Raw genomic sequence first — 19,824 nt, 5'->3', positions numbered from 1 at the left:
GAAATTAGAAGAGAGAAGAAGAAAACCAGAATTAAAGGGAGAATAATCTTTATTCAATATCAATAATCATCAAAGTTACAAAATAAGCTGTAAAGATGCCTATATATAGGCAAATAAACAACTTAAAAGATAAAAACCTACTAAAATAAGAATTCATAAAAATAAATCCCAGAAACTAATAATATGAAAATAAAAATACTAGAAACTAAATAATACGGAAATAAATCCTAATATGAAAATGTTGAACCTTTAATTCCATCAGATTCAGACTCTGAGATGGACGATTCAGAGTTAAAGACTCAGTTGATTGCTGATATCGACATCGTTGCGCATGATGCTTCTGAGATTTCTGCCTCACCGATTGCCGATCATCTAGAGAATGAGCTTCACTCTTCTGAGGTAGATATTGTGGCAGATCCACGTGAGCTTGATCTATTGACAAAGTTGACCGAGCACCGTCATGATTCAGTGACGAGTGCCTTGCTTGATGAGCCATTACTTGAGACGGATGTTCAAGAGCATCTTGTTGAGGATTGCACTATCTTTGAGTCAGTTGAGAAGATTGTCAAGATTTGTGCTGACACAGAGGAGCTTGTTACGCAGATTGATCAGGAGGATTGCCCGCTTGGTATCACTATGCCAGATACGATTATAGCAGATGACTTTATTGTTGATTTAATTGCGTCAGATGTGATACCAGCGGATGATGACCTTATTGAGGCTCGTCATGGATTCTGCCCATAGTTGTTTTGTCGATCCAGGAGGAGTACGTTGCGATCTTCCCAGCGTTCTACTACTTCAATGGATTGTTTACATCTTTGACCCAGGTGGACTAGAACTCGAGGGCGAGTTCTTTTTTAACCGGGGGAGAATGATGCAGATATTAGGATTTATTTCCGTATTATTTAGTTTCTAGTATTTTTATTTTCATGTTATTAGTTTCTGGGATTTTATTTTCCATGTTATTTTGAGGAATTCTTATTTTAGTAGGTTTCAATCTTTTATGTTGTTTATTTGCTTATATATAGACCTATTTACAGCTTATTTTGAAACTTTGATGATTATTGATATTGAATAAAGATTCTTCTCCCTCTAATTCTGATTTTCTTTTTCTCTCTTCTGATTTCTTCTCCTCTCTCCTTAAAGTCGTCTCTTCTTCAGGTTATCTTCGTCTCTTCGTCCCGTATTCTTCTAATTCTCTCTTCTTTCGTCTATTTCTCTCCCATTTTCTCAACTTTTCTTCACAGTGCTACATCAATATGTTTATATCCTATCTTCACATCGTGCTATGAATTATTCTTTTACTGTCTTTATTGCCTTAGTTCATTTTCTCTATGTGCGTGTGAAGTTGTGCTTAACTTAATGGTGGATGGGTGGGGTTATCCATGATAAGGAGGATTTTAAGATTTTGTCTGTTCTTCCTTTGGGTGTTCCGATAGCAGGGAAAGCAGATCTACGGAATGGTTTCTCACATTGGTGACATTTGAAATGCTGACCAAATTATACTTGGATAACAAACATGCCTATTGTTTACTCAGGGACAAGGTTACTAAGACTGAAACCAAACAATACAAATTAGGGTCAGCAAGAATAGAAAAAGAAGAATGGGAAATAATTGATTCAAATTCCATGAGCAAAAACTTATTCAGTGAGAAGCAAAACTATATCAACCCCAAACAAAGTAGGGCATTTCAAATTCTCAATATTCCTAAATTAACCCTAACCTGCTTTGGAAAATGAGTTGTAAGTATATTTTTTAAAATAGAACTCATGGAAAATTTCCCTGGAAAATGAGTTAGGAAACAATAGAAAGTAAGTTCATAAAAAATTCCGCATGTCTTCATTACCACCCTTCCCACACGTTATAGTGGAGTGCAACTAATTGGAAGAGACGTAGTCTAAACTGAAGGGTGCCCCCATTGGTTGAAGGTGCATTTAATGCGGGCGCCCTTTCACCGTATTTATGCAAGGGCGCCCTTCAGTTTAGACTTACTCATTGGAGGGTACCTTATCAGAAGATCGAATATTATTGGGTCCCACTTGGAATATCTATATGTAAGTGAGACCGTTGAACATGGCGTATCTAAGGGCTACAAAATGAACAGATGGATATCCCATTATGAAGCTTAAGGCATACAAAATCAACAGTTTGGATTGCATTATAAATTGAGCCACTAAGGATCATCCAATCGAGATGAGGCAAATGATGGGTGCATTAACGGACCAACTGTGATATTCCAAAAAAATAAACAAGACCATAAAACCGCGGAACCAAACCCACCAGAATAGTGGGACCCAACACGGATGCCAGCTCAGCCGATATCCTCAAAACACTCCCAGCTCTCATCTCACGGTTTTGTAAACAAACGTAGCATTTTCATGACACGGCACTCAAAACACCTAAAAACATGTAGCAACCAAACGGATGGTCAAATTCGTCAGGCTTGTGGCATCCAAACAGACCTTAGGGATATCCAAGCAAGATATCTTCCTACGATTAAAAGAAACACTAGCTAACAAAATTTTCTTGAAAATACAAATTTACAATTCACCGTGACATAAAAACTTTAAACAATCTATATCAATATAGTAAGGGATTTGCTAGGCAATTTGCTGCCTTTTGCGAGTGGGAACAGCAACCTTAGATGAATTAAATGAATAATACAAAACCTGCCAAAAAGTAAACTTGTGTGGCTGCTGCTAAATGGCTTTCCACAAAATTGTCTAGCAAATGAGTAGTTGGTATCTTTTAGTAATAAAACTGATGGAAAAAATTTCCATGGAAAATGAGTTAGCAAACAATAGAACCAGCTTCAAAATGGCTTTCCACAAAATTGTCTAGCAAATGAATAGTTGGTATCTTTTTCGAATAGAACTCATGGAAAAATTTCCATAACAAATTATCATGCTGTACTTGTTTTTCATGCAAATTATCTTGTCATGCTTGCAATAGGGATGGTTTTGAGAAATTATATGATGAAAGGCCACAACACGTAAGGGTGGTGTGATAAAGGCACCACCCTTGAGATTTGATCCAACAGCAGCTTCATAAAAAGTGAGCCGCTGTTGGATCAAATATCAAGGGTGGGATGCTGAGAAAGTGTTCATAAGGCCTTCATCATATAAATTCTGGATGATTCTCTGGGTTTTGTGATTCTCTAACACAATGTGACAATAAAACTACCAGAAACCCCTAAATAAAAAAGGGGATCGAATGATCTTAACAACATCCATCTCTAGTTATTCCACCCCATATTTTTTAGTCCGAAAAATCCTCAACTTAAAGACTATAAATCCCAAATATTAATGAAATAAATAAGTATTACATCGAACACAAAACATTATATAGGAAATCATTAAGTACATAATTGGAAAACATTAATCCATGGAATATTCATGGCCCCAACTGTCATAGATGAGCTAAGGGAGGTGAAGAGAGTGGAGATGGCTGGAGGAGAGAGCATGAAAAGTTAAAAAAAAAAAAAAAAAAAAAAACTCCATGAAAAGTCTTAAAACGGTGAAAACTAGTTCAGACTGTGTTTTTTTTTTTTTCTTTCCTGCTTTGTTTTTCATAGATTTTTCATGCTCCAATTATTCCCAACCTCTCAAGCCTCTCCCTCTCCGCCCATCTCTCACAATTGGCCCCCAAACATAGACTAAAGAACAAATGATTCCACACTCAACCAAAACTCAACAAGTAAAATTCTATGGGCACGTTTGGCTACCATGAATTTTTTTCTTGAAAAATCAGAGTCTCCAAGTGGAGATGATGGTGAAGTGCCTAAAAATCAGGAAACTAGCATCTCAGGCGATGAGAAGTGGCAAAAAATTAGGAAACTTTCGATCGAATTTTGAGTATAGTTTTCAGTTTCCTGATTTTTGTTTCTTGATTTTTAGTCACTTCAGCCTCATCTCTACTTGGAAACCCTGGTTTATACAACTCAACTCAACTTAACTCAACTATGCCTTTGTCCTAAACTAGTCGGGGTCGGCTAATGAATCCTTTAGAAAATTTTCATGAAGAAGGTGAAAGAATCCACCCGGCTCAAATTGACTAAGTCTAATCCTGACACTAGTTGGGTTCGTCTACATAGATTATTTTCTTCCATTTTATCCTATCCAAGATCTTCCTCACTAATACTATTTCTAACCAAGTTGTTTTCGGTCTACCCCTATCTCCTTTTACTCCATCAATTTGGCACGAGTCACTTCTTCTTACCGAAGCAATCCAAAGGCCTATGTTGGATATGCCTAAACCATCTTAAGCGGTGCTCTCTCATCTTCTCCTCAATTGGTGCCACCCACACCTTTTCACGGATGTCTTCATTTTTAATTCGATCTAACCTTGTGTGGCCGCACATCCATCTAAGCATTCGCACCTTCGCTACACTCATCTTATGCACATGCTGCTTCTTGGTGGCCCAACATTCTGAGCAGTTCAGCATGGCTGGCCTTGGAGCTGTCTTTTAAAACTTGGAATCATGAAAAAAAAATTCATGGTAGCCAAACGTTCCCTAAATGTTCCCAATAGTCAACAAACCTTAGCTCTAACTTGAGAACATAACATTGAGAGGTTGGATACGAAGTACCAATAAGGAAATCATAATAAAGGGCTGGACATGCACGTCCTTATTTTGATAATAGAGCGTATCCCTGTCAAAAGCTATTATAATTCCCAAAAAAGCTCTCAGCAGCATATCAAGGGAAGTGTAAAACAAGTTAATTTGTCCCATTATCAAAACATGGTCGTGCACATATCTGTCCACTGAAAATCATAAAACATTCCTACTAAACCAAAACCCAACCAGCCAGAGATAAAATTCTAAGGTACACTTGCGTAAACTAAAAAAATTATCCATAATCATAGAAGAGAAATGAGATCAGAGCCTATGAATAAAGAAAAATCACACCTACAATATTGCAATATTTGGGCAATGCTTTTAAAGAGATTTGCTTCTCTCTAAATTCCCATTTGGTTCAGTTTATGTTGGGGGGAAAGGCAGAGGCAGTGGGCGGGTCTGTCCTGTCCTTGAATGGGTCTAAATATCCATGTTTAATTTTTGTTTCATCTTTGCCCCCAACGCCAAACTTAAGCAGTAAGCAAAAACGAGTTGGAGTTACCCTCACATGTCACAATCTGAGACGCATTTATTACCCTCAGATTGCCCGAAATGATATGAGCACACACTTGTGTGAATAATTGTCCCAAACAGCCCTCTTAATGCCTCAAAGAGATAGGGCTACATTTGTCTTAAAAGAAAGGCTGATGATATTAGGACTGTGATGTTTTGATAATTGCACTAAGTCATCTTGTCTTTTATTATTTAAATAGATGTCAATGGTTATTACCGTTCTGGGCTTTAGTTTTCAACCTTGAGGTCAGAGGTTCAATCCCATCTTACCTATCCACAAAAAAAGTTAGTCCAGTTCCCAAAAGGCTCCCAAGCCAATTAAAAAAGAAAGGACAAGCTGAGTTTGTGCAATTATTAGAACAATACAGTGCCAGTATCAACATCCAAAAATGATCATTAATTCATTGTTGGGTAGGTACTACGATGGGGAGAGGTGTTAGGAAGATGTATCAGCATCCTTGAAGAAAATTTGAGTGGGAAGCTCATATTGAGCCACTTGTTCAATGATCCTTTAATTTATACTAGCTTTTACAGGCTTTCATACTAGCTTTTACTGGTTTTCTTCTCGAATGTAGATTGTAAATCTTTCTGTTTGGATGCCACATTCCTGGCATTTTCAGGGAAATACCAATAAAAAAAAAGTACCCAAAAATGCACTTTTCTAGATAAGAGCCATCTAAACACCATGGTTTTACAATCATGTCTCCTCCATGCACTTTACTTGCTCAAATCTAGTCCAAGCATCCAAACAGACCCTACAAGATTAGAATTATATTTTCGTGTATGGCCCATCTATATAACAAGGCCTATTTAGAAAAATAATTTTGGATCTTTGAACAAGTGGGCGCCAATTGCACGTTTGCCTTCTCAAGAGAGGTCCCTAATTGGCTTCTCTAGTGCACCACATGTCAGCATCGCATTAGTAATTATTTTTTCATGATGAGAATATTTTTTGTTTTTTTAATAAAATGACAAAGATATACCTTTAGGGCCCGTTTGGATACCTCATGCATTTGTATTTTGATTTGGATTTGAGTTTTGGTTACAAAACACATCAATCATCTTCATGATCTTGTTTTAAGTGAGAGAGAAAGAGAAAGAGGGAGGGAGGGATGTCTCGCTGCTGCCGGAGCAACCTCGAGGAGCAGCGATGGTGACGGAAGTTGCCACAAATATTGATTTCCAAATCATGTCTCGCAGAAAAGATTTGAAAATCGGATTTTTTTGCACTATTGTAGCTGATTTGGAAATCTAAGGATCTGATCCAGTTAAAAATATCAACTAAATCTAAATCTAAATCTAAATCTTGCTGGTATCCAAACGTGGCCTTAATGTCATACATGTCAGAACGTTAATGTTAAATGTTAAAGACAATCCTAAAACAATAGTGTTTTCATACATCTCTTTAGATGGCGTCCATCTCTTTTCCACATGTTAGGTGCTCTGCCAATGCTGAAGCAGATAGACTTGCAAGAGTTGGGGTTCAAAGAAAGCTTGGAACTCTTTGATTTTTTTACCCTCTTAGCTTTGTTTTGTTTTTTTCTCTCTCTTCGGGTTGGGAAACTTCCCATGTATCCTCCAGGAACGTCTCTGTTTGCTTTAATGGAATCTTTGCCATTTAAAAAAAAAGAGATGTCTTCATACAATTTTCCCATTTAGAAATAATGAGGAGCTGTTTGGATCTACGGAAAAATTCAGAAAAAAATTCCTCAAAAAGTTAATTTTCCAGCATTTCCTCAAAAACTAAATAAATAAAGGGAAATGATATCAGCAGTGCATTGTTTTAATAAGATGCGAAGAGCATCTTGTTGTTTAGTATTTAAAGGGCTTGTAAGGGCTTTTTGAGAACTGTAATATCCTTTTGACAGCCCTGTAAGTACTAAACGACAAGATGCTTTCGTGCATCTTATTAAAACATTGCAGTGTTGATATCATTTCCTTCAATAAACACCCCCCCTCCCCCCCCCCCCCCCCCCCCCCCCCTTTTTTTTTATGAAACTACAAAAAACCATTTACTTCAAACTCCAAATATGGACTTAACAAATTTTAAGTACTCAAGACAACATATATTCATCAATTTAATGAGGTTATTTTAATTGTGCGTAAATTTTAATAGATCTTGATTTCATGATTTCTTTTGTTGAGGTTTATGGAACTCTTTTTTCCATAGAGAAAATCATCACCATGGAGCTGCTGCAAACATCATAATACCTTGATAACTTCAAGAAAATTCACTTTTTCATTTTCTCTAATTCACCAATGTTATTATTGGGAATTACAAACCACATCTGGATTTAGAAAAAATGCCTACAGGAAAAAAATTTCATACATTAAGAATTCGCAGCTGCTGCTCCTGCACAAATAGAAGAACCCTTCAAATTCTAAACAAGCTGATGAGTTGGAAAAATGGCGTCATGAGAGAAGTTTCATGTTCCTCAGAGTGGTTGTAGGTAGAGGGAGTTTGTTGAGAGCTCTCTGCTGGTAGTCTTTCACTAAGGCTCGTGCAGCGAGGGATTGCAGCTCTGGGCTCTCTTTCTCTTCCTTGTTTCTCCCTTTCGAAAACTGACTGATAGCAACACTACACTGTGGAGAATATAAGCTTTTCTTAGTAATCGACTAAATCTAATTGGATAATAATAGCAATCTATCCATATAAGATAATGAGAAGTATACAAATGCTGTTTCAATCTGTAAAGGTATATAACTCAAACGTGAGTTCCCATAAGATACAGTGAGATTAGGTCCACTCAAATGACAGTAACATGATCTAGACCATTCATCAGTGGACCCCACTATCAATCACTCTGATTGTCAACCATAAACGTCCAATTGGAGGGCATTCTCTACTTGAATTTGAGCTGCTGCTCTACATTTGTTTAATTGTCCACTCCATTGTAGGCCACTGATTGGATGCTTACAGTTTCCCATTCGTAGCACATTGAGGTATGGCAACTCCATGTTGGGCGCAATTAAATAATTGTCAGCAGTGCACTGGGCATCATGTGTGTGGACCAAATCATTGCATCGAATGGGAACTCTTACATAACCATGTCTCATAGTATCATTATCAATAAAATCTTGTTTTGTCAAGAGTCACAGAGAATGAGGCACTTAAAAAGGTGCGTACTAAGTAGGTGTAATAGTGCAATCATGCATCAAGTAAGAATGTGATTAACAAGCTTCTGATTATTCTTGAAGAGAGGAAAATGAAACAAAAGACTAAAACAAAGACATTGTGAAAGATAATGAAGGGATAGATATGTAGTGGGCATCTCACCAAACATATACCAAAAAGGGCTCTGGTGTTCTTGCCTCCACTCAAGTCAATGGTGGACGCATAGTACCTTTTAGCCGTCTGCAGATTTTCTAGGCCACCAATTGTATAGAGAACCTATTGAATCAAAGCACAAACACAATGTGATGGTTACAATCCAAGACCTTCACATAAGGTGTAGTAATAGACTAAAACATAGTACAGTTAAGGTATAACATAAGATTCTTCCTGAGTGTAGACACCCCATTTTGACAAGGCCCTAAAGTCCCCAAAATTGAATACCCAGTAAAATTCCTAAAATTTTGAGTCCCAAGATGTCCCGAAATTAATCTCCACGAATTCCTGGGGGACTGGGCTCAAAATGAGAAGAAGGTTTGAGTCTTGAAGCGCCTTATTTCGCATATTCCTGGGTACAAATTCCCTAGGAGGTTGTTAGTATTCTCAAGAATCCCCCTGCGAAATTTCAGGGCAATCGGGCGAAAAATGAAGGATAAGACAGGCGAAATATGTGCGATAATCAAAGCATGGTTGTGTGGATATCCCCCCCTTTTTCCAAAAAAGACAAGATATTTTGTTTGGCAAAATGATGATTTTCCATCCTTGGAAGGGTATTTTTGGGAATTCTCATAATACTTAGGGTGTAAGCAATCCCTAGGGACCCTTGGATCAAATCTAAGGGTGAGGATCATTTGGAGAAAGAAGAATCTTCACCCTGTTTTTCTACTTGGCCCCTCCCCCCTTTGGTTAAAATTTCTTCACAAATACGTTAGGAGGGGCTGTCCAGGTAAAGAGGGGTACGAATTTATCACCCATTTCCTTTAAAAAACCCAAATCGATTAGGGTTTAGGCAGGGTTTTTTTTTGCAAGGGAGGGAGGAAGAAAAAGAGAGGGAGAGAAGAACCACCTCAGTCACCACCTAGCCTTCTCCCCCAAAACCGATCCTACCTACCCACAGCCACCACCATCGGCCAGCAGAACCCATTTAAAAAAAAAAAAAAAAAAAAAAAAAAAAAAACACCATCTTCTCCGGCAAGCCTATCCCACCACCTTCTTCTTCTTCTTCCCCTCTTCTCAACACCTAAAAAAAAAAACAAAAAAAAACACCACACCTCCCAAACCCAAAACCCATTTCCGTCGAAAAACCCCTTTCTCTGCAACCACCTCCTCCTCCATCCTCAGCTCCACCGCCACCATCCTCACCACCACCACCCAACCCTTCGAAAACCCTCCTCTGTCTCCACCTTCACCTTCCTCCAAACCCAAAACCGAAACCCCTTTTCCTGTACCTCCAAAAATCGAAACCCATCCTCCACCATCCTCCACCTCCACCAACCGCAGCCCCAAAGAAAACAGAGGGAAAATCGGCTCCACCTCCATCTTCCTCAACCTCCATTTCTTCTCCTCCACCTCCATCTCAGCCATCACTACCTCCATTAAACCACCACCACCTCTACCTTTTTTCCCAAAAACCATTTTTGAAAACCCACTTCTACCGCCGCCCAAACTCCACCATCCGAACCTCTCTCCACGGCCGCCACCTCCACTCCCACCCCATCTCCGATCCAACCCACCTCTGTTTGAAAACCCCATTTTCGTTTAATAAATACACAGAGAGAGAGAGAAAGAAAGAGAGAGAGAGAGAGAGAGAACAGAGAGGGGGAGGAGATGGAGCCGCCGTCCATCCTCTCTGCATCACCGCCCCTTCCTCTGTAGATCCGAGCCCAAGACTTTCCTAATCGTTTCTACAATCCCTCCGATATATAAACCCATTTCATTATTCCATTTCCACTACCTTCTAACCTGCATTATAAAGCCCCAAACCCCATATCCAAATCTCCATTTTTCTCGAATCCCACTTCAAAACCCACTCCTCCACCATTTATTTCTCCCGTCGGTACCCACCAAAACCCGGCTCTATTGCTTTATTCACCTCTGTTCCCTTCATTTCCAGTGACTTGAATCTCATCTCCCCATCAGATCTAACTCTCTATTTCAACTGTACCATCGAAGCCGCCTCGCCATTTATTCCAACAATCCTTGAAAATTCTGGCAATCGATTCATCAACCTTGCCATCGGATCAGAAACTTCGGCAATTCCAGCTTAGATCCGGCACCGTCACAATCCGGGAGATGCTCGGCCACCATTTCCGGTGCCGACACTAAAGTTCCAAGGAATCCTCCGCATTGGCAATTTCCCTCCAAACAGGTAATACTCTTCCTTTGCCTCGCTTTCGACTTTCCTTAGAGTTTGGGATTTTCTTTCATTTTGGGGCTCCTTCTGTTTTGTTTTCTCCTTCGAGTTCCTGCGTTTCGGGATTTCATTCGGTTTTCGAGATCTTCATCGATTTTCGGAGTTTCCATCGGGTTTAGGCTATGACGGAATATATCTTGAGCCAACTCCTTCCCTTCCTGCCTTAGAGTTTTCGCAGGTTAAGGGATTTCTTCCTTTTTAGAGTCAGTCCTAGAGAGTTTAGGAGTTAGTCCTACCATCCTAGGGTTTAGGAGTCTGTCCTACCCCTGTAGAGCTTAGGATTCTGTCCTATCCCTTCATAAAATTTAGGATTCCGTCCTTCCATCTTTCAGAGTTGGTCTTCAGCATAGGAGTCAGTCCTTCAGTCTTTCAGGAGTCCGTCCTATCATCATAGGGGTTAGGATTCTGTCCGTCCCCTCATCAAGTCACGTGATTTTGTCCGCTCCTGCAAGGTATAGGATGCTGTCCAACCCTTGCAGAGTCGTGATTCTGTTCATTCCCCCGCAAAGCATAGGATGCTGTCCAACCTTTGCGGGATATCAGGAGTCTGTCCTCCCATTGTGATGATAGGATTCTGTCCTCTTGTGTCAAAAAAATCAAAAACACTTCAAAACATTAAAAATCCCAAAAATCTCGAGTCATTAGAGTGTAGTTAGGAAAATCTGGTCCGAACTACGGATGGCTTGATCCCTAGCTGAGGGGTACGTAGGCAGCTCAGGCGTGCAGCTGGCATCCTGAGTCAAGTCACACTTTCACCATATTTTTACACCATCTTTTTACACCATCTTTTTTACACCATCTTTTTTACACCCCCCTTTTTACACCATTTTTACACACCCTTTTTTTCATCACCATTTTTTTTTAAAATCACCATTTTACAAATATTTCTCACCTTTCCGTCTGAACTACGTTGGCTTGATCCCTCTCCGCAGGGTACGTAGGTAGCTTGGGTCCACCCAAGTTCAGTCAAACCTTTTTAATAAATATTTTCAAACATTTCAAAACAAAAGCAAAAATGGGCAAGGATGGTGATTGCCGGGTCACTCGGAGCCCTCTTTTCATTCCATTTCCGGTTTTCATTGTGATTTTCTGGTTTCCATCGGTTTTCTGACGTTTTATCGGGTTTTGGGACGGGCGATGACATAGCGTGGCCCCTTTACAGGGATTGCCCTCGTTGAGCCCAACGATAGGTTATGACGATCGCGAGACTTGTCCGATCTTCAACAGATTAGGATCGCTGGGCTTGATTCCTTTTGAATCGTCATCTGAGCCTATCGTGTGTTCCATCTTCTTTCCCCTAGCATTTTTGGTTCTCACGTGCCGTTGATTTTTTGATTTCTTTCTTTTCTTGCACCTTTTAGCTTGCTGTGTGCTTATCTTAGATTTCTTCTGTATTCTAGTTTGTTTGTTCTTTTAGCGTGCGATCGATTGCCATTTTCTTAGTCTTATCTCTTGCATAGGCTCGCATGCTGGTGTGTTTACCTTACTGCTTTGATTGCTTAGCTATAGCGTTTATCCATTCGTCTTAGCTTGATTATCTGTCTAAACTTATATATTTGCTTTCCTTATCTCATTATATCTGTCATCATCTGCTTAGCTGTAGCTATGCATGCGATTGTTTATTGCTTTCTTAGATGTGATGAGTTAGGATTAGATGCGATGAGTTAGGATTTGGATGTTCACTTTCTTTGCCCATCCCCGGGTCATGCATGCTTAGATAGACGTTATCTCGGGGATGATTGTTCCCATTTCACATGATTTTTGCCCAAAACTCTTCAAAGTTAATAATAAATGGCATAAGAGACCAGCTGCTTGCACTTGGGCGAATTGGGGGCGCCTAACCCCTTCCCCATTCGTCATCAGACACGGACCCTTTGTATCTCTGGTTATCTGTTGCGACAGAGCACATCATGGGATCCAGGGCCCACTTCCTTGGATGGCGACTCTTTCTTTGTTCGAGGTGCGTCTCGAATCCGGGCTAGTCCATGAATCGAGAGGTATCTCACTTTACATCGCCGCTCATGCTGTGAGGGGCACTCTTTCGAGAGTTCCTTGGCGGAGCTCTCCTTCACGTGGATGATCCCGAGACTCGTCTGGGGGGCACGTCCCCCCGCCTCTCTCGGATCGGGGTCCACACTGAGCTATAACAAGGGTACTTAGTTTTCAGATAAATTTGCCACATCGAAAGTGACCCTTGAAAATTAAATAACTCATAACCTGTTGTGTGGTATGGATAACTTCTTACACACCCAAATTCGTCATATATATATACACACACACACACACATTAGTATTCTGAACCCAATCACCCATGCTATGCATGGGTGTAAAATAGGAGACCCCACCCTCTCAAACGGATGTGTAAAATGGTGGGTTCCACCCTAGTGCATAGGTTCGGGTAAAGATGGTGGGCTCACCTATTAATAACGTCAGAGGTAAAATTGTGGGCCCCTCCCGTGCTAGGAATGGTTATAAAATTAAAGTGGTGAGACCCAAACTATAAAAAATGATGTGCAAAAGGTGGGCCCTGGGCTCACCTACTAATAACATTAAAGGTGAAATTGTGAGCCCCTCCCGTGCTAGGAATGATTATAAAATTAAAGTGGTGAGACCCAAACTATAAAAAATGATGTGCAAAAGGTGGGCCCTATCAAATAAAAAAGCCCATGTCAAGTGGTCCACCTGGTTTTTTATAATCATAGTTCTTATTATGTGTTTATGTAAAATAACGGAAAAAAGTCTACACAGAAAAACTACCCAAAAAAAGTACCGAAAAAAGGTACCTCTATATGACAACTGTGGAAAAATTACAAAGGAAATGCGTCAAAATATGACAATTATGGTGAACTCTGCATTGCTTTTCGCCCAAAAAAGGCATCGGCAGAAGCGCCAACAGTGGATTCATCAATCTAGTTATCTTCAGTCTCAATATGCATTGAGAAAGAGAGACCAATAAGATACAATAAGAAGAGTGTTATTCAGTGTTTTGCATATAAGGGAGGGGGATAACAACAAATATTAGTTAAAAGAACTAAAGAAGAGAGGAAATAAACACAATATTCGATAAAAAATAGTATTTCACTTGATACAGTACAATAATATCTACACCTGCCCACATTAAGTCCTACAGTTCTGGCAGTACGTTTACGAATGTCGAAAGGAGTGTCAGTATGTGCGTGCGTCGGTGTCGACACGTGTGTCTGCTGAAGATTCAAAGTTTCGGCTAAATCATAGGAAATATATCTCTGCACTTATATTATACATCAAGTAATTTTTATATAGAGGAATATCTGTATGAAGTTCCAATTTACTGGGTTATTGCGGGTGGTCAGTTCTAACGGGAAGTTGTAAAACAAGGCAACTCCCAAGTTACCAAGTTTGACTTTGCAAGGTGCCAACTAGGTTAGGCACCAAAAACAACAATAAAAAAGAGACGAAGTTGGCTCTTAGCAAGTCTCGATCCAACCTCAATCCGAGCTCAAACTGATCAAAATTTTAATAAATTATTTAATAATCTTATGGCATGTGATATTTCCACTCCCTATGTTAACCATACACCCCTTTTGTTTTTTTTGTTCAATTACAAAATACACCCTTTTTGGTTGTCTTTTTTCTATGTGAAGACCGGTTAAGGCTGTTACAACTATAGTTGTGATTTAACCTTGTAAACAAATCAAGAAAGAAGGTAAGAAGATAGAAGCACAGAATAAGGTTACCTGGAACGCGGTATGGGAACGGGTATTGGTTCGTTCCGGTACGCGGTATGGGAACGGGTATTGGGTACGATGGTAGTCGGGTACGCGGTACGATGAGGGTATATGGGTATATATATATATATATATATATATATATATATATATATATATATATATATATATATATATATATATATACTAGTAAAAAACTCTGTGCGATGCACGAGCGGACAAAGAACTGTACGGACCACGTCATAGGTTGATCCAAACCGTCCATGTGATAGAACAACATAAATAGGTTGTGCCCCAAAAATCATTTCCATAGGCTGATCCTAGCTGTCCAATCTATAGAGGTTTCCATAATTCTTCTTAAATCAGACGGTTAAGATCACCCTATAGATTTTTTATTAAAAAACCATAAAGGAGGGGGGTAAGATTGAAATTATGTGGCTTTAATGGGTGCATTTGTTAAAGAACATAAATGATGGGGTAGGATTGAAAATATGTGAGTTGAAAGGGTGCATTTAAAAAAAGTCAAAAAAGTAATGTGTAATTCTCATAGAATTTTCCAAAAATTCAAAAAATTCTCTTCTTTTCTCTTCTCCTATATAGTATACTAGTAAAAAATCCCGTGCGATGCCCGGGCCGAAAAAGAACTGTACGAACCACGTCATAGGTTGATCCAAACCGTCCATGTGATGGAACATAACATAAATAGGTTGTGCCCCAAAAATCATTTCCATAGGCTGATCCTAGCCGTCCAATCTATAGAGGTTTACATAATTCCCCTTAAATCGGATGGTTAAGATCACCCTATAGATTTTTTTATTAAAAAACCATAAAGGAGGGGGGTAAGATTGAAATTATATGGCTTTCATGGGTGCGTGCGATGCACGAGCCGACAAAGAACTGTACGGACCACGTCATAGGTTGATCCAAACCGTCCATGTGATGGAACACAACATAAATAGGTTGTGCCCCAAAAATCATTTCCGTAGGCTGATCCTAGCCCTCCAATCTATAGATGTTTCCATAATTCCTCTTAAATCGGATGGTTAAGATCACCCTATAGATTTTTTATTAAAAAACCATAAAGGAGGGGGGTAAGATTGAAATTATATGGCTTTAATGGGTGCGTTTGTTAAAAGCATAAAGGAGGGGGTAAGATTGAAAATATGTGAGTTGAATGGGTGCATTTGTTAAAAAAAGTCAAAAAAGTGATGTGTAATTCTCATAGAATTTTCAAAAAAATCAAAAAATTCTCTTCTTTTCCATCCAGCTTATATATATATATATATATATATATATATATATATATATATATATATATATATATATATATATATATTATTTCATATATTTTTACACGAATGTCATTCTATAGTACACACTACGCACATTTAATACACAAAATATAAAAACTACGTGTATGTCATACATATTTTTTCAAAAAGAAAGTTCCCGTTGGAATATATGAATATCCTTCCATAGTCCATACTACATCCATTTAATAAAAAAATAAGAAAACCTCATGTATGCCCTACATATTTTTTTCAAAATAAAGCTCTAGTTCCAATTCAACCCAAAATATATAAAATTTGTAGCTCTCTCCATCTCTCTTCTAGTCTATATGCATCTCTCTCTCTTTCTCTCCAGCGGGTCGCCGCGGTTCGTCATTTTTGACGATCCGGGTTGTTAATGAACCACGTTTCGGATCGTGGGACCCTGGATCGCGGATCGGAGGGCGGATGGTGAATCCGGTAACTATGGCACATAAGCGAGGAAAGGAAGATAGTTCGAGAGTTTCCAAGTAAAACCCTACGACTCCGTGTGTTTATTCTATATATGGACAATCATTACCAATGTGAGTTACAGTTTCACTACCATTAAAAAACAAAATAAAAAATACGAGTTACATTTTCACTAGTCATTATTCAAGTGGTCACTATTCACGTAAATAGTACCACATCACAAAGGAGGAGAATTCATAGGTTTCCAAGTAAAACCCTACGACTCATTGTGTTTATTCTAAATATGGATAATCATTACAAATATGAGTTACATTTTCACTAGTCACCATTCATGAGATCACTATTCACGTAAATAATGACACACCACATAAGATGGTCCCCATATGATATGAAATATATCAACGCTTTCCTCCAAGCCAAGCAAATATATTGATCATGCCCAACGCGGACAAGATAGACTCTAACTTGGGTTTGACAAGCCCTTTAATTAAGGCATCTGCTAGTTGATCTTCTACAGAAGCAACTCTCTGTCTAATAAAGAACTTGTCAATCTCTGTGTTTTGGTATGATCATGTTGAACCAAATTATGAGCTATATTAATAGCAACACTTTATTGTCGTAGTAAAGCTTCAAGGGTCTTCCCACGTTCACTCCCATATCATATACATAGCCTCATCATTTGATTTGAAAACAACTATTTGTTTCTTGCTCCTTCAAGGAACTAAGTTGCCTCATTCAAAAAATACAATAATCAATAGTAGAATGTTTATCATCTACAAAACCTGCCCAATCAGCATCAGAAAAAGCTTTCACATCCAGATGACCGTGATTAAATAACAAATCATCTCCTGGAGATCCCTTCAGATATCTCAGTACTCTGTCAGTTGCCACTAAATGGGGAACTTGAGGGGCATGGATAAACTAATTGATATTACTAACAACATATGTGGCTTCCCCCTCATTTTTCAACTAATCTGGCTTTGGATTGATTGTATATCCTTAAGTCAAGAATATAATTCACTAGTGACACGAAGATACTGTTCTTAGAGCTTGCAGCTTCAATACGCTCCCCCCCCATCCCCAATAATAATAATAATAATAAAAAAAAAAAAAAAAAAAAACTGAAGATGCCCCAAGTCTTTGATTTCAATTTTTTTTAGCTATAAATGCCTTTTTAACTTTCTCAGTTCAAGTGGAGAGTTCCCTATTATCGAAGTGTAATCCACATAAATGATCAATACAGTACATACCAAAGAGGGTTTGACAAGCACAACTCAGGTAGTATCCTAACTTCTTCACTGCTCAACTAAATCTATTAAAGCAAGCCCTTGGATAATGTTACAACCCATATATCGATTTCTTCAACATGTATACCTTTCCTTTCATATTAGGAATCTTGACTCCTAGAGGAGTGATGCAAACCTAGGGTTCAAAGGTTGACTATCTGGAATTTAAGAGCAATAAAAGCGTTCCATTTAAATTATAACATCAGCATGCAACTCCAAAACAGCATAAACATAACACGAATAATCAAAATCAGCAAAGAGTTTTAAACAAATTCTAAGCTGTAAATTTTAATCATCAATAGAAATTAAATTATCTATACTATAAGTCACAATAAGAAGTAACTAATCAGTATGAAATATAAAAAATCAGACCTCAATCTATTCAATAATCAGACCTATATATAACTAGTCTGGCCTAGAAGATGTCCCAAGGAGTAAGGATATGATGCGTGAATGGTTTTTTTTTTTTTTTGAATGGGGTGATGGGTGAATGGTAAAAGCAAGGTAGGGATTATGGGTGAAAAGGGTAGGGTTGATCTGGGCAGAATAAGGGTGTAAAGACTGTTGGATCAGTTAGAAGGGGTAGGAAGATCTCTAGGGTCTTGTTTAAGATATTAGATTAGCCTAGGATAGATGATGGAGTTCTAAAGTAGGCCAGGGTTAATTCAGGAAACTGAAATGTCTTACTTTGTTTGATATCCAGGGATTCTATTAATATAGTTTTGCTTGTTAGAGAACATTGAGATTTTTCTCTTTGAATTTGATCAATTATCTCTCATTCCTCTTTAGATCTTTGCTTCTTTTCTATTCTAGCACACCTCAGTCTGTATTGTTTGGTTCGAGAGTCTTAGTAACATTGGTCTCCTCTATGAACGTGTTTGAATCAACCGTAGCTATGTTTGTCTCCAAGTAACAATTCGGCCAGCATTTCAAACGTCACTAATGTGAGACAGCAATCCATAGATCTGCTTCCCCGCCATCAAAACATCCATAGGAACAATGCACGGAATCATAAAATCCTCCTTCTCATGGGCCACCCCAGCCATTCACCGCTTAAATTCAGCTGACAAATTCACAAAAAAATTGACTTGATGCAATAAAGACGACGTACAGTAGAAACAGAATTCCTAGCATGATGTGCAAATATATATGATGTTACCAAGAGCAGTAGTTTTTGTTTGATAATCACATAAAAAACTACAAAAAAGCTACTCGCCTCAGCATAAGCTAAGTGATATAGTGGTACTGTTGGTTGACATAATATTAGCTCCTCATAACAAAAAGCTGCTTGCTTATACCTGATTACAAAAGGAAGCAACGGAAGAGTTAGTAAAATGAAGGACCTTTCATATAGCACAAAGGGAAATATGTCTTAATAAAAGCTTCGCCGTTAAAAAAAAGGGAAAATATGTCTCACATCTGTAGAGAAACATATATTTCAGCAAGTTCTCTCCATGCATCATGATCTGCCATATATCTGAAATAAAATTCAACCACCGTAGCAATCTTTGTAAAGTACACAAGAGAGAAAAAGCAACCCAAAGAGTGAGTATATGAATCCGACTCACTAACATTTCAAGATATTTATTGAGCCACTCAATGGCACCTGAAATATTGCCCTGTGCCTTTGCCATTGCCACCTTCCTCTTGTGGATTACCTGAAAAAGAAAGGCCCTAAAATTTTCATTCATTGAATTTCATGAAATAAGCATGTCAAAAGAATCATAGCTGTAGCCAATTGATCCAAGAAAGCAAAAAAGAGCTGGTTTCAGGAACCCCTGATTATTTTACTTGATCAAGTGGAGCATCCTCCAGATAGCGTGAGTATGTTTTTTCCGCATCTGCCCATGATCCCTTTGCTTCAAGCAACATCCCCTCCAACCTGTCTGAAGAATATTTCCAAATAAAGAGACCACAGACCAAGCTAAGAACTCGGGAGAAATCATGAGCTTGAGGACCCAAACACATGGGTCCCACATCTTTTGTGGTGATCCAAACCATTCATTTGCAAGGCCCCATCATAGATAGGGTGTGTATAAAAAATCAGCTCCATTGGATCATCCTAACCCCTCCAAAATCGGAGGGCAAAAATGGGCAGATTTGTGGCAAACGGTGTCTGTCTATTTTACCCTCCACTTTTGGACGGGTTAGGATGATCCTATTGAGCTGATTTTTAGTACACACCCAATCTATGTAAGGGCCTTTCAAATGAATGCTTCGGATCATCCTAACAATGTGGGCCCACTTGAATTTTTGGATTTAGAAAAATTATTATTTTTAGATACTATCCTGATAGATTGGCAACGATCCAACCGTTGGATCTCTTCGAAGTCTTAGAAATGGATAGGAAATCATTTGAGAATGACAATAAAAAATCGATATAAATCGGAACATGAGAACTCAAATATGGGTGTTTTTCTTAATCATCAGAATTT

General features: G+C 38.6%; 1 protein-coding gene across 1 annotated transcript; it reads right to left on the bottom strand.

The window, feature by feature from the left end:
• Positions 1–7,544: 7,544 nt before the first annotated feature.
• Positions 7,545–19,357, bottom strand: LOC143879117 (uncharacterized). The gene is made up of 6 exons (XM_077381302.1): positions 19,181–19,357; positions 18,962–19,047; positions 18,807–18,866; positions 18,606–18,687; positions 8,410–8,523; positions 7,545–7,715 (listed from the first exon to the last, which is right to left on the bottom strand). The coding sequence occupies exons 1-6, from the start codon at positions 19,355–19,357 to the stop codon at positions 7,545–7,547; spliced, it is 690 nt and encodes a 229-aa protein (XP_077237417.1).
• Between the last annotated feature and the right edge of the window lie 467 nt (positions 19,358–19,824).

This window comes from Tasmannia lanceolata, unplaced genomic scaffold (assembly GCF_043159265.1).
Source record: "Tasmannia lanceolata isolate RefF3 unplaced genomic scaffold, GAP_Taslan_0.1 ptg000006l, whole genome shotgun sequence".
Classification (NCBI taxonomy): Eukaryota; Viridiplantae; Streptophyta; class Magnoliopsida; order Canellales; family Winteraceae; genus Tasmannia; species Tasmannia lanceolata.
This window is presented reverse-complemented; position numbering and strand designations above follow the sequence as displayed.